A 20,096-nucleotide genomic window follows, 5' to 3' on the forward strand; every position below is an offset into this window, starting at 1 on the left:
TAAATCTGCACTTATGTTCAGTTCTACTGGTAAGTATTCTGCCCTCACTAACCTCCTGTGTTCTAGACAAAAATTCCACAAATCCTTTGCCAAATCTGCTAAACCTTGAGGTCTCGTCCCCCCCTAACTTGTTCACACAAGTTACTGCAGACACATTGTCCATTCTCATCAACAGTCTGTCCTTTCAGTTCCTCCCTAAAACTCTTCAAAGCATACAAACCTGCTGTAAATTGCAAACAATTTGTGACCCAATATTTCCTTTTTTGTGTCCAAACTCCACCTGTTTCCACTTTCACTAAACGTGCTCCCCAACCACTCAAACTTGCTTCCGTCTCCAAGACATAACCTGGAGCACTTCCAAAAATGGCACATCCATTCCAGACGTACATATTGTTCATGTACCAGAGCAACTCTTCATTTGCCTCTGCACTCCATGGTATCCTGTCTCCATACCACACACCTCTCCTTAACGCCTCCCCTTTTAATCTCTGCAACGCACGATAATGGAGAGGCCCTGGAAAAATAGCCCTGGAAAAATAGCCTGTATTGAAGATAACAGATCTATTATCGTTTACAACTCTCTCAACGTTACAAACTCGGTTTTCAAATTCTGTTGAATCTCCTTTCTTTTCATTTCTATCTTCTTTCCTGGTAGACGTAAAAGACTTTCTTTTGTATCTATCTGAAATCCTCAAAATTCTAAACTTTGCATAGGAATCAGAACAGGCTTCTCTCGGTTGCCCTTACTTATTTTGCTTATACCATTAGGCAGTCACCATCAGGGATCATCGAGTCGACTGTGAAAAATGAAATGCAGATCTGACAAATGTTGAACAGGGGAGGGTGGCACAATTTTTGCAAAAATGCTAGTACATTTGTCCCTACGAAGCCAATAACATATGGCAAGATCAGAACAAAACCAGGAGGGGATGTGCAACATCAATTCACCTAATATCAGTTCATAACTATTAAAAGTAGAACAACCAACAGTAAGAAATAATCTTTGTCTCGAAGAGACAACGTTCTAACTTTTGCAGCGAGTTTAGAAACATTTATGAAATAACTGGGCAATAAAATTCGTGCCTTGTAAGTAATTAACGTGAAGGCATACATACAGGTGACAATCTAGTGTACCCTATATGCCTATTTAAGAGCCCGACTTGAACAACGTTGCACATAGAAAATTGTGATTGTTATCTTCTGACACTAATAGAAATAAAACACGGCTTTGTGGGAAGGGAAAAGAGATGATGATTCACATCTTATGTGTCGGTCTAGCCTTTCTCCTTGAAAGAAATAAACTACGGGCCCTTTATTCAAGCCGGGATAAGAGCCTGTAGACAAGCACTCGAGCAGCGCCTAAAGACATACACCTGAATACAAGGACTATCGAACTTGTACAGCTATTTGTGGCGAACGTATAGGGCCACACCGGCGAGAGCAAGAATGAACATTATAGATGAATACTATATAGGAAATAAAGTAGCTTATCCAACGGAAACTGGTCACATTCCTAATATCTGTAGGAACGAGACACTTAAACCAGGACGTGAAACCCTTTTTATTTTAAACACACTAATTGTTCAATTGTGCTGCTTTATTGCAATGGTTTTAGTGCAGGCCTCTCCAACGAGTAGCTCGTGAGCTACTGGTAGCTCCTCAACTATATGCGAGTAGCTCTCCTGTGTGCAACCTGGCCTAATAGTTAGAGGCTTATACTTGGTTGAATTAATATATGTATCCTAACATTGAAAAGTGTGTATTTTCAGAAACCATTATTTGAATGATAAATCATACAGCATTGGGAGGCTTATTACTATCATTACCTTAGTATTATTACCTTGGTGCCAGGGGAATTGCAGCGGTTATTGTTATGCATTAACGTTGTAGAGGCGTTCCAAATTGACAAATCCTTTTTTACATTACTGATGGCAATCCTGCACTGAGGTGTAGTGCGCTCTGGCTGGTAATCTTGCATAGGGTGGCCACTAACGTAATCTTGTTCGACACTAACAATTAGTACCTCAGGATGATTTCCACTGAACACAAGTAGATCTTACTATTAAAAACGTTGGAGGCCCTTTTAGCGTGTATTCATGTGTGATGGTTTTAATTAGGTTTTTAGATTTATCAATAAAGTTAACAGTAAACGGTGTAAAAAAACTGGCTGGAGTGACCATAAAGTGTTTTTGTTTGGCGAAAGCAATGGACACTGCTCTAGGTTATGGTACAACAGTCCCTGTTTGTTCTTGCAAGAAACATTGTGACCAGGGATACATTCCTTCATGAAATGACTCAAAAGAAGCAGCACTCATGCTCGAGAGTCTTAGGTGATCTATTCACACTGAAACATCTGCAGGAATTAACTGCACCTAGCCCAGAAAGTAAGTTTTTAACAAGCTAAAGGAAAATACACTCTACTAGCAAAAAATCTGAAATAACGCAATAAATTGAGGATAGATGATCAGTCAAATTAGGAAAATCTAAAAGAAAAGCTCAATTTTCTTTTGCTCAAGGAAGAAGTTTAATAGTCGGTGTAAGCAGAAACTCTATGACCACTAAACACTATGGATCTATGTCATGGCGTTCTACTTTAAGCAAAAGAAATAAACATCTAGCATGGTTGCAAGACTGAGCATGTGGTCTAAGACACAGGTCCGGCAGCATACTTTAAAACCTTGGGAAACTCTTGATAAGATAATTTTAATTGTGTAGAGAGTAGCTTGTCGCTCTTGAAAATCAAGACGAGAACGAACAGGTGGTCCCACAACAGTGCAATCAAATATTTTAAAATATCACCCTTCAAATTTCCTGCTGGATTTGACATTTAATCTATCAGACAGCACTTTCCATGCAACGTCAGCAAACACATCCTCAAAGAGGTCCGAAAGAGCTCAAAGGAAAGTTAAACATCACCCTCTAGTCGCATGCTAGGCATTGCTCTTGGCTGCTGCTATGAAGAGTATGCATCTCAGCAAATTGTCTAGGAAGAGAAACCCATGAGCAAAGGTTCTGTGCAGGTGTGCAACCATTACTAGACATTTGGTAAATACCCATGGGGTTGTTGTGTGCATGAAGAAAAGAACTTTGAACTGGCAGAGTTGTCCATTTACCACAAAGAACAGGTAGAAGTCATGTGCCAAACGGATAGGAATGTGAAGGTATGCGTCCATTTGGACACGGATTTTCTTGTGATGGTTTTTACAGAGCAGTGGATTACGCCCTGCAAGTTGGTCATTTTGAAATGCTCCACTAGGAAATACAGGTTGAGCGGCCCCAAGATCTAGGATAGGCCAACAGAGTTTAGTCTTCTCTGGGGATGAGGAAGTACAGGGATTTAGGCCCCCTTCTCCCCATTTGTGTAGAGGTACGGGATCGATTGCATCTTTTGTGAGAAGAGCCTGTACTTTCGCCTGCAACATCAGATGGCTGTGATGCATTGTACAGCAGTATTTGAAAGGGTTATGTGGAACTCCAAGCAGCACCCCTGACATAAATTAAGTAACCCATTGGTCCGTTGTTATTTCCTTCCACTGTGGAAGAAATGACAGCAGTTCTCCCCCGACAGGTGTTGGGTGGTCGGGAAAGTTGTTTGGGGATGGCTAGAGAAGTGTTACTGCTTTGAGATTGGGGCACCTCTGAATTTTTTTCTGCCATTACCACGGTGGCAAATGCTTCCAAAGCCCTTGCAAGCCTGGCTTTCTTCAAGGGGCTGTTGCTGCTTGTACCCCTGTTTCGTAAACTGGGTTGAGGACTTTGTGCCTACTCTTGACTGTTGCATATGTAAAGCAGCTTTATGTGCTGGCATCTCCAATGGCTTTAGCTGGTTTGGTGTCTTTTTGATTTTTGCTTTCATGTTGTTGATTTGGGGGTCCAAACAAATGTTGTCCATCGAAGGGGACATTAATGAGATCTTGTTCAATGTCTGGTTTGAAACTGGACACTGTACACCATGCAGTCAATCACAAGGTAAAACACTGGCATTGGAAACTAGGGGTGGGTGATAAATTCCGCTCTGCCGGTGGAGTTAGTGGAGTTTTGCCCACACCACTTGGAACGCGGAGTTCGGCAAAACTCAGTCACCGGCCATGTGGCAGAGTTTTGGATGCGTGCGGCTCACCAACTTTAAGTTGGCGAGTGCAAGTGAAAATTTGCTTCCCCCTGTGCGATTTTCAGGCATTAGAGCACCTCCCAGAGAGATTTCTCAACGTGGGGGGGTTCATGGTAGAGCGCGACCGTTCGCGTTGAAAAAGCTGCAGCTCACATAGAAACTTGAACGGCAGAAAGAAGTAGCACCCTCTGGCACATCGCGTGGCACCGTTCATGCTAATTTTACAAGGTGGAAGTAGCTCCCGACACTTAAAACCAGTACAAGCAGCTTGATGTGCCAAATTCCACCCGCTCGTGTAAATATCAGTGGAATCTCAAGGAGGTTTCATGTAACTGTGGAATTCCGTGGAGTGAAACTCAGAGTTCTGCACCCCCCCCTTGGAAACAGTCTTTCATCACATTATTTCCTGCCTCCTCATACAACAGAGTTCAAGGAAGTTCTTTCAGAGTCTACTTATGAGCCAAATTTGACTCTGAAGGGGGTTGAGCAGTGGTTTGAGGAACAAAGGGTGTCAGCTGGTGGAGAGGCTCAGTGATCTTTGCTGAAAGCTTTCTTGTTGCTGAAGGAGTCTCTAGAAGTCACAAGGTCTCTGAACCGGCAGCCAATCATGAAGGTCCAGGTTTTTTAGGCTGTTCTTGGGGTTAGATGCTAGACTCCTTCTGAAGCAGTGCACTACCTCCTGCCGAGAACTTTCAATGCCGATACTGTGAGGGTCTGTCCTCGAAATATGGGTTGGAGGCAGGGAGAACTGATGGGTAATGGCCCTAGGAGTATTCTTTGTCCTGCTTCCTCTAATTCAGAGGTCTCTGCCCTACAATTCTTGAGTGCATCTTCAACTTGGCCCCTTGGACACTTGACCCCATCGTCGTCTTGTTTTTGAAGACCTGCCAAGAAGTGCAGGAGGCTTCTTGTATGCCGAAGACAGGCAGAGGTTACACACCAGTGATCAACGGACCAGGGTTATTTCATGTTAAACCTTGTATATAACTGGAATGGAGTCTTCTCCATATCACTCTCCCCAACAGTCATTCTAAATAGGACCCAAAACTTGGAAGGTAACTGCTCCGGATGGGATGGAACCAAAATCCGCAGTCACTGGTGACTAAGAAAGTCTAGGAACCTTAACATATGGACCTCAATGAAAAATAAATTAGACAGTCCCAAGCGTAATCAAAGTCTGAATCCAATGGCAGGAAAAAAAAAAACAATCTATAGTGGAGTTTTTGTCCTGGTGCACTGTGAAGTACGGGAAGGTTCATCTAGTGACAGTGCAAATGTCTGCCCCCAACACTAGATGGCAGGAGTGTGCAGAGCATGTGTATCTGTGTAATAGGTCTCACCTATGCTAGAGCTATTTGCCAATGTGTTTTAGCCATGTCGTACACTAGCATGGATGCTGTTCAACTTGGCTAAAAGTTAGTGGCCTAAAGGAAAGTGGCAAAGAGTTGAGTGTCAAAGGGTAAAGTCCAGTGGCTGTGGCGAAGATTTAAATATAGAGTTGTGGACTAGAGTGGCATAGGGTGGAGTGCAGGGTTGCAAAGTGGAGGGTCATTGAAGGTTATTTTTGCGGTAACCATACTGGGGTATTGCTCAAGATTCGAGTCATGTGTGGCGGCACGCCAATTTGCATGTGAATCCTGTGAAAAAAGTTTGCTGGATAACGTACCCTCACCGGCAAACTCTTAATTAAAAAAAATAGCCTTTTAATTGATGCCCAGAGAGGTATGGGTGATTGGAGTTTTAATGGGTGTATTCCTCAATTTAATCCCAATCACTATGTAGATTATCCAACACTGGTTTTGAAGAAAAGCGGTTAGATAATTTACATGACCGAATTACGCTCGAAACATTTTGACCTAACAGCGACCTTCGATAATTAATTCTAGTAGGTAGTGCCACGTATTTTAGTATAGACCGGACTCTATCATTTAAATTATTTCTGGAGAGTTCCGCGTCCTATTTTTAACACAACATTCACACCCATTCACTTATTACACCAATCTACACCCAAGACCCACACACCCACACTTCACAAACAGCCTATAAAAAATCTCTGGTAAAGAGCTCACATTGAGTGTGCCCATTGTGCGTTGCAGTGCCGACCCGACATTGTCAAAAGCCCAATGATTAAGCATGACACCTATCTGATTGATCTGGTTTTTAAATTTGTAAAGCGTAGCATATGCCCGAAGGCATCTTGACGCTGCTTGTGAAAGAGAAAGAATCAGAAAGGACACTAGAGTGGGAGTGTAAAGAGCCAAGTTATGAGAAGCTTTGTAAAAGCCAGGAAGTTGGTGAAGTTCCACAGAGAGATTGGCATTTGATTCCAGAGGCGAGATGTGGAAAGAGAAACTTCTCCCTCCTAGGAGACCTTACGAATGCGAGCAACTGACAGAGTCAAAGAATTCTTTGAACGTAGAGTCCTGTTACTGGCCATGGGAACGCAGCGCTTTGTAAGCTCTACACAAAGCTTTGAAAACTTTTTTTTTTTTACAGACAGCCAATGAAGCTAGTCTCTGGCTTTGGTCACAGACTTGGATTTTGTAATATTTGTCAAAACCCTGACAGCAGCGTTTTGAATCCTCTGGAGTGCTTAGAAAACACTGCTGGGCACCGACCAGGAGTGCATTGCAATAGTCCAATTTCGATAGAACTAAGGAAAAAACTACCGTTTTGTGAAACTCCGGTAGGTTGGTAGATTATTTTTTGCAAAATGTTTAGTGTATAAAAACAAGAAGAGGCGAGATGGTAGGCATGATCCCTATAAGAGAGCTTAGTATCAAATCTTGCTCCAAGATTCTTGGATTTAGACACTAGGCTCGGGACTGGACCCAGATCGTCTGACCACCAGGATGGATTCCAGAAAGAAATATCCCACCCAAAAAGGAGAACTTCAGTCTTTGCTGCATTTAATTTCAGGCAATGGTTTTCCATCCATTGCACAATGGCGCTCCTGCATTTCCTGAAACGCAGAGCCACTTCATCAATATTGTTAGTTATGGGGATGATAATATGGGTATCATCCTCATAAGAGATTGTAGGAAAACCTAAAGATCTTATCAGTCCCGTGAGGGAGGCCACATAAATGCTGAATAAGATGGGGTATCTAGGAGCCCTCCGGGACTCCACATGACAAGGAAAAGTATTCTGACCTAAATTCCCCTATGCGAACAGACTGTTCTCTTCCATCCAGGAAGGTACATACCAGTTCGAAAGCTGTACTATTGATGCCTATGTCAAGGAGCCGCTGCTTCAGAATTGCATGACTTACCATGTCAAAAGCTGCAGAAAAATCCAAAAGGAGCACTGCAGCTCTATCTCCACAGTCCAAAATTGCCCTAACCTTATCCACCACTATAACTAGCGCTGTCTCCATAGTGGGCTTTCCTGAACCCAAAATGTGATTCGTTGAAGATCTCATGTTGTTCCAAATACTGTGTGAGACAGGAATTAAGATGTCTTTCAAATGCTTTCACTAGAAATGTCAGTCTCGATATGAGGCGATAGTTTTGTTCTTCAGCTGGGTCTAGGGATTGTTTCTTAAGTAGGGGCAATAAGGTAGCATTTTTCCACTCTGTGGGAAAAGTTCCAGATTTTAAGATGTAGTTAAACATCCAGGAGTGTGGATGTGCAATCAATCAGCTATTTTGTGCAGCAACTTAGGGGAGCAAGGATCCGATGGAGCACCGGATTTAGTTTAAGGATCTCCATCATTTAGTCTAAGGAAATGGCAGGAAAGCTATCAAGAGACTTATGACTTAGATAAAGTTGGGTAGAAGCCTGTGGTTGATGGTTCAAACCATCTTAAAGAACGAGATCTTCATAAACGGCCTTAACTTTGTTTTTAAAAAGCCTAGCTAGATTGTCTCAAAACAGCTGTGAGGGAGTCTTAGTAGGTGGGACAGCCAGGGCTTATAAATTGGACACAGTCTTGAACAGCTCACCTGGCGAATTTGTCACCGCTCTAATTTTTTTAGTGAAGAAACTCCCGAGCATAGTTAATTCTCCATTTCTTGTCTTGCTGATGAGGCGTTTTCTTTGGTCTTAATTGCTCGGAAAACCAAGGGGCTGACGGACTCTTTGTGACTGGTGATTTTCTTTAAGGGGGCTAGTATATTTACTGCCTCGTGAACCCAATTGGAGTATTGCGAAGCTGCCATATCAGGCCTGACCGTTAACACCGGTTGAGCGGACTTAAGAGTTCTAATTAAATCCAGTTCATTTACTTTGTTCCAAGGCTTTATCATCTTAATTTGTGGTTCTGAGCCAAGGCCGGTCTTCGTCGGATTGAAGCAAAAATCAAACTGGACAGCCATAGGATCAGACCAGGTAACCTGAATGATTATCAAATAAATGCAATTTGTGAAAATACCATCTAGCGTGTGGCCTGCTTGATAGGTGATTTAGTTTGATTCCTCACATTACAACTAAAAGAGAGGGCCTCACAATCCGTAATAAGAGCAGAATGACATGATCTCTCTAGGCAATTTTTATTACACTACACTAGTGTGAGGGCATTTGTTCCTAAAGAGTCACACTCCAAGCTGACTCTTTGGAACTGTATTGACCCAAGAAGACGAACACATCTTGTTAGTAACTGTATTCCATTCTTACCCAGGCTAGTTACCTGGAGCATGTATGCTGGACCTTGATGCGCTTACAGTCCGTCCTTCTTTTTTTTTATAACTCTTTTTATTAAAGAAACATCGACAACAAGGCATAGTTTCATAAGAACACCGCAGAGGCATTGGCAAGCACAAGGATTCAGCAATGCATAACACATTTATACAGTTGGAGTTACGAGGAAGGGGAGACGTCGTCGACGTAGAGTCTGGGAGGGGTACATATTTCACCTCGGTATAAGTTCCAGGGGGTCCAGATTTTGGACCATTTTCTGGGGCAGCCCCTTGCAATGTAAACAGATTTTTCTCGTTGCATGCACCAATCAAGGTCCTTTTCCCAGTCATTTATTGCAGGTGCCTGGGCAGCCCCCCAGTGTTGCGCAATGTTCCTCTTGGCTATCATACAGGCAAGTGTCACCCAGTGTATGGCGTAGGCATTGAGGTCTGTGGGCTCCCAAATATTTAGGAGGCATCTAGGAGCTTCCGGCCGGATGTCAATCTCGAGGGTTTCACTCATGATGGCATGTATCTTGTGCCAATACTCCTGGATGAACCTGCAGTGCCAGAGGATGTGTGTGAAGATACCTGGCTGGGAACACCCACGTCTACATGACCCATCTGTGTGTCCCCCCATATGTACCAATTGGGGCCCCGTAATATATGTTCTGTGTAGAATTTTTAATTGCACCAGGCGGAGCCGGGCTGAGATTGCTACCGTTTTGGGGGATGAAATGGCCGTCTGCCACCCTTGGTCGTCTAGTTCTATTCCATCCTCAGTCCATTTTTCCCGCAGTAGGGTCAGGGGGTCAGGCATGTTATTAATTATCTTCCTGTAAGTCAGAGATATGGCACGCTCTGGGAGATATCCATCAAGGAGTCTGTCCTCCAGCGGGGAGTTAGCTGGTAGGGCGGCGTCCCTTGGCAAAGCGGCCTGTAGCGCGTGGCGGACCTGAAGATATCTGAACAACTCTGAGTCAGCCATTGAGTGTTGCGTCTGGAGCGTGTTAAACGACTTCACTCCCTCCGCCGTCCAGAGATCTCCGATAGTGGAAATACCGATAAGGTCCCACTTAACAAAACCTTTTGAGTCGCCCAGGTATCCTAACTTTTGTGAGTCCCAGAGCGGGGTGGCTAGCGTAAGTTTGTTCGCCCAACCCAGCGATTTTGTCGCCGTATGCCATACCCTAACCGTGTGGTTGGTGGGCCCCGTAAGCGGGATCTTGCCAGGTGTGGAGTACAGTGCACGGTTGTAGGTCCCGCCGGGGAGTAGCCAGCGGTCCATACGAAATCCAGGGGCGTCAGGGGGGCCATAAGTGCCATGGTTGATGGCTGTGAGGTGAGCCGCCCAATAGTATTTTTTAATGTCAGGCAGCCCAATTCCACCGTCATACCACCCAAGTGTGAGCTTTGTGAAGGCTATACGTGGCCGTCCATCCCAGAGGAGGTCCCTCTGCAGGCTCTCGATCCCCCTAAAGTATGAATTGGGCACAGGGTCCGCGGCGTTCTGAAGTGCGTATAGAAAGCTTGGGAGGGACATCATTTTGAACAGCGCTGCCTTGCCCAACAAGGAAATAGGGAGCGTTTTCCAATGTACGATGTCGCTTTTGAGGCGTTGCAAGGGTGGGCCCAAATTGCGGGAATATCGGAAAGTCGGATCTAGGGAGATAAATATGCCCAGGTACGTGAAACCGTCTGCGGCCACCGATATCGGGCAGTTCCGAGGCAATTGAGGGGAGGTCCCACTTAAAACATATATGAGAGACTTCTGCCAATTGATCCGGAATCCAGAGTAACGCCCGAAGACGTTTAGGATGTCGAACAGTACAATAAGGGATCTCTTAGGGGAGGCGAGGTAGAGGAGGAGATCGTCAGCGTACAAAGATACGGTCCTCCCAGCCCGGCGCCCATTGTAATCCGCGGATGACCACATCGTTGCGTATCCATGCTGCTAGGGGTTCAAGGGCCAGAGCGAATAGGAGAGGGGAGAGGGGGCAGCCCTGTCTGGTGCCGCGACCCAGCACAAAGGGGGCGGATTGTCTGTTATTGACGACCACCTGTGCCATAGGGTGAGCATATAGGAGTTTCACCCAATTGATAAAGACCGGGCCAAAACCAAATTTTGCTAGTACTGCAAACAGGTAGTTCCATTCGATGGTATCAAAGGCCATAGTAGCGTCTAGGGACGCGACAATGGCGTCCTCGCGTATGGTTGGGGCCCTACCCAGTACTCCGTGCACCCTGCGGAGGTTAAGGGCGGTATTGCGCCGAGGCATGAATCCGGATTGGTCTGGATGGACAAGGTCCCCTATGACCTTGATCAGTCTGTTAGAGAGTACTTTAGCTAGGATTTTGGGCTCGGCGTTAAGTAGGGAGATGGGCCTATAGGAGGAGCAGTCGGTTTTGGGTTTCCCTTCTTTGTATATGGTGACAATGGTGGCCAGGCGCTGGTCTAACGGTAGTGTTCCCGTCTCTAGACTGGAGTTATACATGGATTGGAGATAGTGTCCCAGTTTGTCAGGGCGGAGCTTGTAGAGCTCGATAGGGATACCATTGGGGGCGAGAGCTTTACCCGGCCTAAGCGTCCGAATTGCCAGCGCAATTTCGTCCGTAGAGAGGGAGCTATCTAGAAATTGGCGACTCGTATCTGGCAGGGTAGGGAGGGAGATGTCTCTGAGTAGGGCGATAGAATCCTCGAGTGTGAGGGGCCACCGAAGTATACACTTTTTGGTAGTGGGCCGCAAATTGGGTAGCTATGGCTTGGGGGTCTGTCACAGGGTTACCGTCGGTCCCTCGGAGTTCAGGCACCAGACGACTAGCACGTTCTCTCTTGTCTAGCCAGGCGAGTAATTTCCCCGCCTTGTCTCCCCAGTCGTATATACGGCCCAGTTTTTCCTGTCCCATTATTTTGGCGCGCTCGGTGACCAGGGCTCTATACTCGTCCTGGCAGAGTCGTAGCTCGTGTAGCACATCAGGTGTGGGGTTTGAGTTGACAGTCTGCTCCAGACGGTGTACCCTATGTTCGATATCGGAGATGTCTTTCAGTCTGTCTTTCCTTGCACCCGCTATTAGGGAAAGGGCCTGCCCTCGGACCACAGTTTTGAACGCTTCCCAGAGTGTTTGGGGGGAGTCAACGGTATGCTCGTTTTCTGTAAAGTAGTCATCTATGGATTTGAGCAGATCTTTTCGTATCTTGGGGTTTTTGAAGTGCCATGGGTTGAGGGGGGCAATGCGTCCGACTTGCGCATGATCCAGGACGATATGCGTCCAGAGGGGGGAGTGATCAGAGATACCCCTGGGCAGATGTCTGATCTCGTGGACATTGGCAATCTGGGAGGCGGGGGCAAGAATGTAATCTAAGCGGGAGAGGCTGCGATGTGCATGAGAATAAAAAGGTGTGTTGTATTTTATCTGGGTGGTAGGCTCTCCACACATCTACTAGACCCATTGCGTCCAGGAAGCTAGAGAGCGAGTGTGTCGCTGCGGGCAAGGGGCGCGGCGGGTGCCTGTCCAACTCGCCGGATACGACAGAGTTAAAGTCACCGCCAATGACAAGGTGACCCACTGGCAGTGTGAGTAGTAGAGCACTAAGGTCGGTAAAAGTCGTCAATTGCAGTCCAGGGGGTGCATAAACAGAGAGGAAGGTTGTAGTGTGGCCCTCCCACGTGCCTGTGACACCCACGTAGCGCCCAAGGTCGTCTGTGAATGTGGAGACAATCGACAATGGGAAGGATTTCCTAACCATGATGCCCACACCCCTCGACCCAGACGTGAAGCCCGCATGTGCCGCCATCGAATACCCCCACCTATTCAGTGCCCCACAGTTGTTGCCCAGCAGATGCGTTTCTTGGAGTAAAACTATGTCCGGGGAGAGTCGTTTGACGTGTTGGGTCACTACACTGCGCTTGATCTTGTCCCCCAGCCCGTTTACGTTCCAACTTAAGATTTTGACCTCCTTGTTGCGTTGCGTACCCATTTGTGTGTCGGTGGTGCATACGGTTGTGGTGTAAAGTTAGAGACCATGCTGTGGTGTAAAGTTAGAGACCATGCCGTCGAACACATTAACATAAATACTAACCAAGAAAAAATACATTCCCTCCCAAATTCCCCCCTCCCTGCTTCCCTGCACTCTGGGCCTCAAACTGCCCATCTGAACAACAAATGCAGAGTGCCTGTCGCCCATCAAACAAAATGAGAAAAAAGGAGAAAAACCAGCTAAAGAAAGAACGTGGGGGGGAGGCTTCAACCGTGCCCCGATCCTCACTCTCAATGGTAATCACATCGGAATCAATGTTCAGGAGGGTCAGACTGAGCAGTTCCCTGCAATGCCCCAGTGAAGCACAAGTCCCAGCATTAGGCGCCACAGGGGAGTCTTCAGGTCAATTCCACACATACCGGAAGACAGCGACCTCGAGATCGTGTCAGTGTTGCTACGCCCCCGCCTCCCGCAAATCAGCTACCCGAGGGGCCGCTCCCTCCTCGGTCTCCTCGGCTGTCCAGCCAGTCCGATGCGGCCTCTGGATGGTCGAAAAAGTGTGTTTCCCCCTCCGCTTCTACACGCAATCTCGCTGGAAAGAGCATGGCATATTTGAGGTCAGCGGCCCGGAGACGTTTTTGGACTTCTTGAAACGTGCGGCGACGCATCTGCACCCCGCGGGTAAAGTCAGGGAAAAAGGTAATAGTAGCATTATCAAGGCGGAGCGGGGGGGCAACTCTGGCGGTCTGGAGGATAGTGTCCCTGTTGCGGTAGTTGAGCAGACGGGCCAGTATGGGGCGGGGTGGCGCCCCTGGCCTCGGGCGGCCCCCCGGAATCCTGTGTGCCCTCTCCACAACAAAGAGCTTGGAGAGTCCCTTAGGTTGCAGTTTAGTCGTGATTAAGTTCTCGATGAATAGGTCAACAGCAGGGCCCTCCATTTTTTCCGGCACCCCTAGGACACGGACGTTGTTGCGCCTCATCCTTCCCTCATAGTCATCGAGCTTATCTTCTGCAAATTTACGGAAGGCCTGAAGCTCCGCAACCTCTGTTTGAAGCTGAGAGGTATCGCCCATGAGGCCTGTGGTGGTGGTTTCAAGCTGTTGCACTTTCTCTCGATAATTGGCGAGGTCGGCCCTGATGAGCGTCATCTCCGAGGAGAGAGTGTCTTTAGACGTGCGAATGCCCGTAATGGCTGCCATGAGGTCCTTCATAGTGGGCTCAGGGGGCGTTTGATCTGCGCCACTCTTGGGCATGTCTCCCTGCGCCCTCTTGTCGGGCAGGTCCGACCTTGTGCAGGCATAGCGATCCAGCTTGCTTTGCTGAGATGGCCTGGCCCCCTTAGCTCCAGACATCTCGCTGCCCCCAGCCAGTCCAGCGGCGTCGCTAGAGGAGAGCGAGCTCGGTCAAGATCTCAACGTGGGAATGGCGTCTGAAAAGAAGGGGCGTCCGTAAATTATCTCTGCCGCACACCCCCGGCCAGGAGAGGTCCACGTTGTGGCCGCCTACACTTATAGGAGGTCGTAAAGGGTCCCGCCAGTTACAGGGAAGCTCGCCCACCCCCGAGTCACCATGCACTCACCGCGTGAACCTGAGGGCCAGCAGGGGGTCACAGCGCGCCGGGTCGCCAGGGCCCCAGGGAGCAATGTCATTCAAGGTCCGGGAATAGGCCACTCTCAGCGCAGAGTTCAAAGACGCGCCTCAGATAGCTCCCGTATGGGGCACATAGGCACTCCGCAACAGGCAGCCGGGCACACAGGAGGGAGCGCCCCAGTCCGCAATCCCCCCGCAGTCACACTCCCACGCTGTACCTTGGAGCAGGGAACATCGCTCTCCGCACTCGGGGCACACTCAACTCCGGCGACCCCCGGCAGTCCTCAGCGCTCGAAACGGATGGCGAGGGAAGAAGTCACCTCCTCAATGGCGCTGGCGGAGTCTCCTCAGCAAGGCTCGTCTCCTTTGATATGCCCCCAGGGGGTGTCTCGGGGGGGGGGGGGGGGGGGTGGGAACAGCGCCAAGGAGCAGTGCAGCGCGCACCCTCGAGAGGAGATCCGATAAGTTGGCGCCAAAGCGCTGCCGTCACTCGATCGCCGCCTCGGCCACTTCCGGTGAGCCGCGGCCGGACGTACAGTCACGCAATGCCGGCGTCTGGGCCACCTCAGTCCCCGGTCGCGGGAGTGTCACAGGGCCCCAAGCAGCGGAAGCTGTAGCGTCGGGACGGAGGCAGCGCCGGGGCTCCACCAAGCAGCGGCAGGGATCGCCAGTCCTGGAGCATTGGTTCTCGGTGCAGGATGTCAGGATAGATGACAGGATGGTGTAGTGAGAGGAGGTTTACGGCGGAGCCGAGGCACTAAGCGTCCATCTTGCCTCGCGGTCAGGCCACGCCCCCCCAGTCCGTCCTTCTTGATATATAGGATATATATTACAAACCGCAAAGCCAACGATAAGCAAAGGGCAGAATGCATTCCCAGGGACACTTAAGAATGCAATCAAGTCTTTTCCCAACCAGACAACAGCAGTGTCTAGTAGGCTTCGACTTAAAAAGGAAACTAAACAATTGTCTTTTTACTTTACAGGGATCTTCTAAGATAATCCAGTAAGATAGTCATTCATTATATACTATGTGCATTGAGGTTTTCAAGACTCCAAGTGGGTCATGTTGAAATTTTGAGAAGTGCCTCTTGCTGCTCAGGGCATCACATAGCCACAGTATCGCAGGTGATAACATCTAGGTGCCACTGTTTGAGGAGCAAGTATGGTATAAACCGTGAGGATAACAAAGCAGAGTTGGGGGTTGATGCGCCATACCATTATTTAACAACTTTATTCATAATTAACAGTAAATAAATCACACACACAATGGTAGTTCATTTCAAGACAGAGTGCATTTCTCATATATTGTTTCCGGTAAATACGATAAATAAAAACACTCCAACCCCATCAGACTCAGCTCTTCCACCTCAATAGAAATAAACCTACATAAAAAGGCAGAAATTGGTGACTATTGCCTCTAAGATAGAGTAAAAATTAAGAACTAAGACCTAGTCAAGGTCCCTGAGCCGACTGATTAGCAGACTGAATGTCCAAGATGACAGATACCAGAGGCCTTTCAAATTTTAGACATCGGCAAATGGGAGCCCCTCGAACGTTGAAGTCATTTAAGGAGAGTAGTAAAGGGGAGCCAGGTATTGTCAAATTGAGCATCTATCATGTACCAGCGCAGTAAGCTTTTACCATTGCTTAAATTGACCACATCTTTCGCCACTATAAGTTGAGAATAGGCGCCCAAGGTTGTTTCCACAGTTGAGCAATACACAACTGTGCGGCAGAGAGAAGGTGAGAAAACAATTTCTCAATGGGGCACCATGTGTGTAAGACAGTCCCTCTTTCTTTGCAGCCCTTGTAGCACGTGGCCTGAATGCCAAACCTCTTATGAAGACGGCACCAGCAGGTTAAAAGTTTGAAAGCATTTTCTATACATCGCAAACAAATAGGGGGATTGGCAGCTCGCTGCCAAGTGGCTTTCCATGAATCTTCTCATATTTCTACACACAATTCCCTTTCCCACTGGGTTACATAGGAGTACTTTTTCAGTGGAGCTCAATCGAGTAAATAACGATAAGGCAAAGAGATGCCCCTGCATCAGATGCTTGAAGTGAACAAGAATTCAATAGGTGATTCTTCCCTCTAGAGCGCCCTCCTGCCCAATATGGAAACTCTGTACGTCTATATGCATAGTGCCTAGTCAGGCGGAAGGACTCCACCAACTCCTCCCTCATTCGCAACTCATTACCCATCGTAAAACTCAACCTGGGAGGTCGACTTTTTTTTTTTTTTAACTTTTTTTTTTTTCTTTTTAAAGATAATAGACTTAACACAGGCATAAAAGCATCGTAATATCGAAAACAAAGATGAAATGCCATTGGCCAGTCGGGTTATATTAAGCAAATGGAATGAAGAGGGATACACGTTAGCCAATTTATGCCATTCAGTTCGCAAAGAGGGAACCCACACAACAGAAAAGAAAAAGGAACATCAATATTAATTAACGGATTCCTCGTTATGCAGAAGACGGAAGGTCGCTGATGCCCGATGGTCCATAAAGCATGAGCGGAGAACTCCCATGTGGGACGCCATACAATGTAGAGGGGATGAGAGGGGATGAGATGTGACCTGGGCAAGTGTTAGAGGCGTCTGTGAAACTCTTCTCTCCAATGTATCGCAGGAGGAAGTTGTGCCTGAAGGAGCTGTGGTGGGGGGCAGGGGGCAAGGGGTCCCAGACCTTTGATTAACAGTGAGGGCGTAGGGGAGGGGAGCACTGTTTAACCAGAGTGGGAGTCGTGCGACTGAGCTGTGAGCGATAGGAAATAGCTGCGTAATGGTCTCCAGAGGTTTATCATTCTAAAGGTCAGTGGTTGTATATATTCATACAGCTCACTGGTGGTATCGCAGTATGTGAGACTGGTGAGCAAATTGGTAGCGGTGGGGGGGGCACTTGCTTGCCCTAGTCAATCGCAACCTCATGTTTCGTCAGGAGAAGAGCAATTAAGGTGAATCGCCCAGTAGGGGGTCTACACCCAAATCAATATCCAGCATTTGGGATAATCTACAAAAAGTCTCTCCCCAGCAATGTGCCACATGGCTGCACGACCAGGCCATGTAGATAAAACCTGCATCAGGAGTGTGGCATTTCGGGCAGTCAGAGGAGCGTGTTTGGTCGTATCGGTGTTGATCAGAGGAAGTCACGTAGGTGCGCCACAAACATTTTAAATGCAGGAGTTTGTGCCAATGGTTGGGTGATACCAGTTGAGCTTGGGCGCAATACACCGCCTACATTCTGTCTGTTATGGGCCTCCCTAGGCCACGGTTTTAGGGCTAAAGTGTGGGAGGGGGAGGAGTTTCACCCGGATTTTGATGTTAGAGCTTAGGGATGGGGGAGGAGTCATTTTAGGGGTATGAGTATTGGGCTGGACATTGAAGGAAGCAACAGGATCCATCGATTTGCGTTGACAGTGTCAACAGTGGGGTCATAGTTGAGCTTGCTCCTTATCTGTATGGATCACTACACCAAGATATTGAACTGGTCTGTCGCACCAAGTCAGTGGGTAATCACACGGGAATGATTAGACTTGGACCAGTTTATTCAAAGACCGGATAGAGTCCCAAGGCATGGTAGTTTGTTCAAGTTGGGGTCAAGTTCTCCTCCAGGCGCTGGACAAGCAATAAAATGTCATGTCCATAAAGGGAGAAGTGGAGGGGCCAGGCTTGAATTGGAGACCACGGAGTACGAGGCTAATGCAGAGGTGTCGTACTAGGGGATCAAGTGCAAATATGAAAAGTAAAAGGCGCAGCTGGCATCCCCGATGTATGCCCCGCATTATAAGGATAATGTTACTTACCCCAGGAAGCATCCGTTTTTGGCATCTAGAGCTGTAGATACACATGCTTTGCATACTCCTGCCATTTAGTGTTGGGTCCGGATGTTTGACAGTTGCTTTTCTTCAAAGAAGTCTTTCCTAGTCACGAGGTAAGGTGACTCCTCCTTTCGATGATAGTGCGCATGCCAGAATGGATGGAAAGAGTTGGGTGGGGGTTAGAAGGACAGGAGGGGGAATGGACAAATGGATGTGTGAACAGAGAGAGAGTGGCTGGATAATGGGAGATCTGATCAACAGGTGGACAGATAAATTAATGGATATAAAGGCTGATGGGAGGGTGAGTGGATGGTGGGGAGAGGGGGAAATGGACAAGTGGAAGGATGAATAGCTGGAGTAGGTAAGTGATTTGTCGGAGGTTAGATGAATGAATGGGCGCATGGGTGAATAAAAGGACCTATGAGGGATAGGACAATAGATGGATATATGAAAGATGAAATCGCTGGATGAATGAAAGCAAGAATGTGTTTGGTATTAAAATGGAGAGGTGGTTGAAGAGAAAAGTGCTACACTTTATAGCAAACTTACCACTTGTGGACAGCGGGTTAACTGCAGCTTACCACTGGCATTCTTGCCCCATATGCTGGTGCAGCTGCAGCAGCCCCGAGAAGTCGTTGTTGATGGTCTGCTCCACGGCCTCTGCTGTGAACATAGGGGGCTCCTTGTCCTCCTTTTTGGGGGGCCGTGGCCCAGCCTAAAGCAGCTAGCGGTGCACCTCCCTAAAGAGGTTCTCCATGCTGGTGGGGAGGTAGATAGCTGCATGCTCATGGATGCGTAGAGACAACCGGCTGTCTAACATCGAGTGGTAGAAGCACCCCACGGACAGATTGAGATCGCAGAGGGCAGACGTGCCCCAGCTCAGGTGGTCAGCACTGCCTGTCCTCATGCTGTAGAGGAGACGGCACCCTGCGCTGCAGCCATGCCGCCCGTAGAAAGGCTCCAGGTGAGCACCACCTCCATTGTGTTCCTTACCTTGGAGCGGGTGCACTTAATGAAGCGATCTTGCTGGTAAGCTGCAATGTCTGAGAGTCACTAGCAGTGATGCGCACACTAGGTTAATTACACCTAGGCATTATTAAATAGGCCCATTTCTAGTGCACTAAGTCTTGACGCTGACATTTGTTGCCAAGAGGCGATCCTAAATCGAATCTTTAACAGTGATTTCAGCGCCGGAAGATAACCAGCAACAAACCACGTGGGCTGAAAGCGAGTCTTGGAGCACAATGTGTTCCAAGTCTCGTGTGATAATAAATTAAAGAAAAAAAAAAAACAGCCGTCATGCACACTTAGAATGCTGCAGCCAGGGTGAGAATTACTATGTAAACAGGCTGAGAACTAATTAAATAGAAGTGAGAGAACGGAAAACCATTGCAAGAGCGATAGAGGAAGGGGAATGATGACTCTATGGCAAAGAAAATAGTTCTAGACAAAGAAAGTAGTTCTAGAAAAACGGATGGAAACAGTACTTCAGCTACAGGCAACATTGAAGAACCTTTCAAAAAAATGGGAAGACTGGTATATATTGCACAGATAAATAAAAATAAAAAAAAGGACCCTGCGGAGCTGGATTGGGTTAATTACCTTGATCAAGGACAAGGTGTTACACTGAAAGACTTACTTTCATTTAAACTTTAAAACTAGATTCTGGAATCTCATCGGAGTGCAGTAACCAGAACTGTTAGTTTAAATGTAAAAACAAGAAAAATACCATGTGAGACAAACTGTACAGGGGATGCGCAGATTTACCATGAAAATCTGGAAAAACAATCATACTTAGGAAAATGGGAATGGAGTGCACATGTATTAAGACTACAGTAGTCACCTTACCATCGTCCCAGTTCTCTTGGCATGGCGGAGTCTGCCAATTACTCTGATGCACTGGTTTCTGTTTCTCTGTGCTTACATGAATTGCTGAAAAGCAAGAAAAAATTTGCCATTATTTTTAGATACAAAATATT

General features: G+C 47.2%; 1 protein-coding gene across 3 annotated transcripts in view; it reads right to left on the reverse strand.

Annotated features, from left to right (window-relative positions):
• LOC146856562 (uncharacterized) overlaps positions 1-20,096 on the reverse strand; it is a 511,781-nt gene that overhangs the window by 354,091 nt on the left and 137,594 nt on the right. For all 3 annotated transcript variants that reach the window (XM_085654765.1, XM_085654767.1, XM_085654766.1), the window contains one exon: positions 19,966-20,049. In XM_085654765.1, the coding sequence (XP_085510891.1) occupies positions 19,966-20,049 (84 nt within the window). The remainder of the gene's footprint in view (positions 1-19,965; positions 20,050-20,096) is intronic.

Source organism: Triturus cristatus, chromosome 4_1, assembly GCF_964204655.1.
Source record: "Triturus cristatus chromosome 4_1, aTriCri1.1, whole genome shotgun sequence".
Lineage (NCBI taxonomy): Eukaryota > Metazoa > Chordata > Amphibia > Caudata > Salamandridae > Triturus > Triturus cristatus.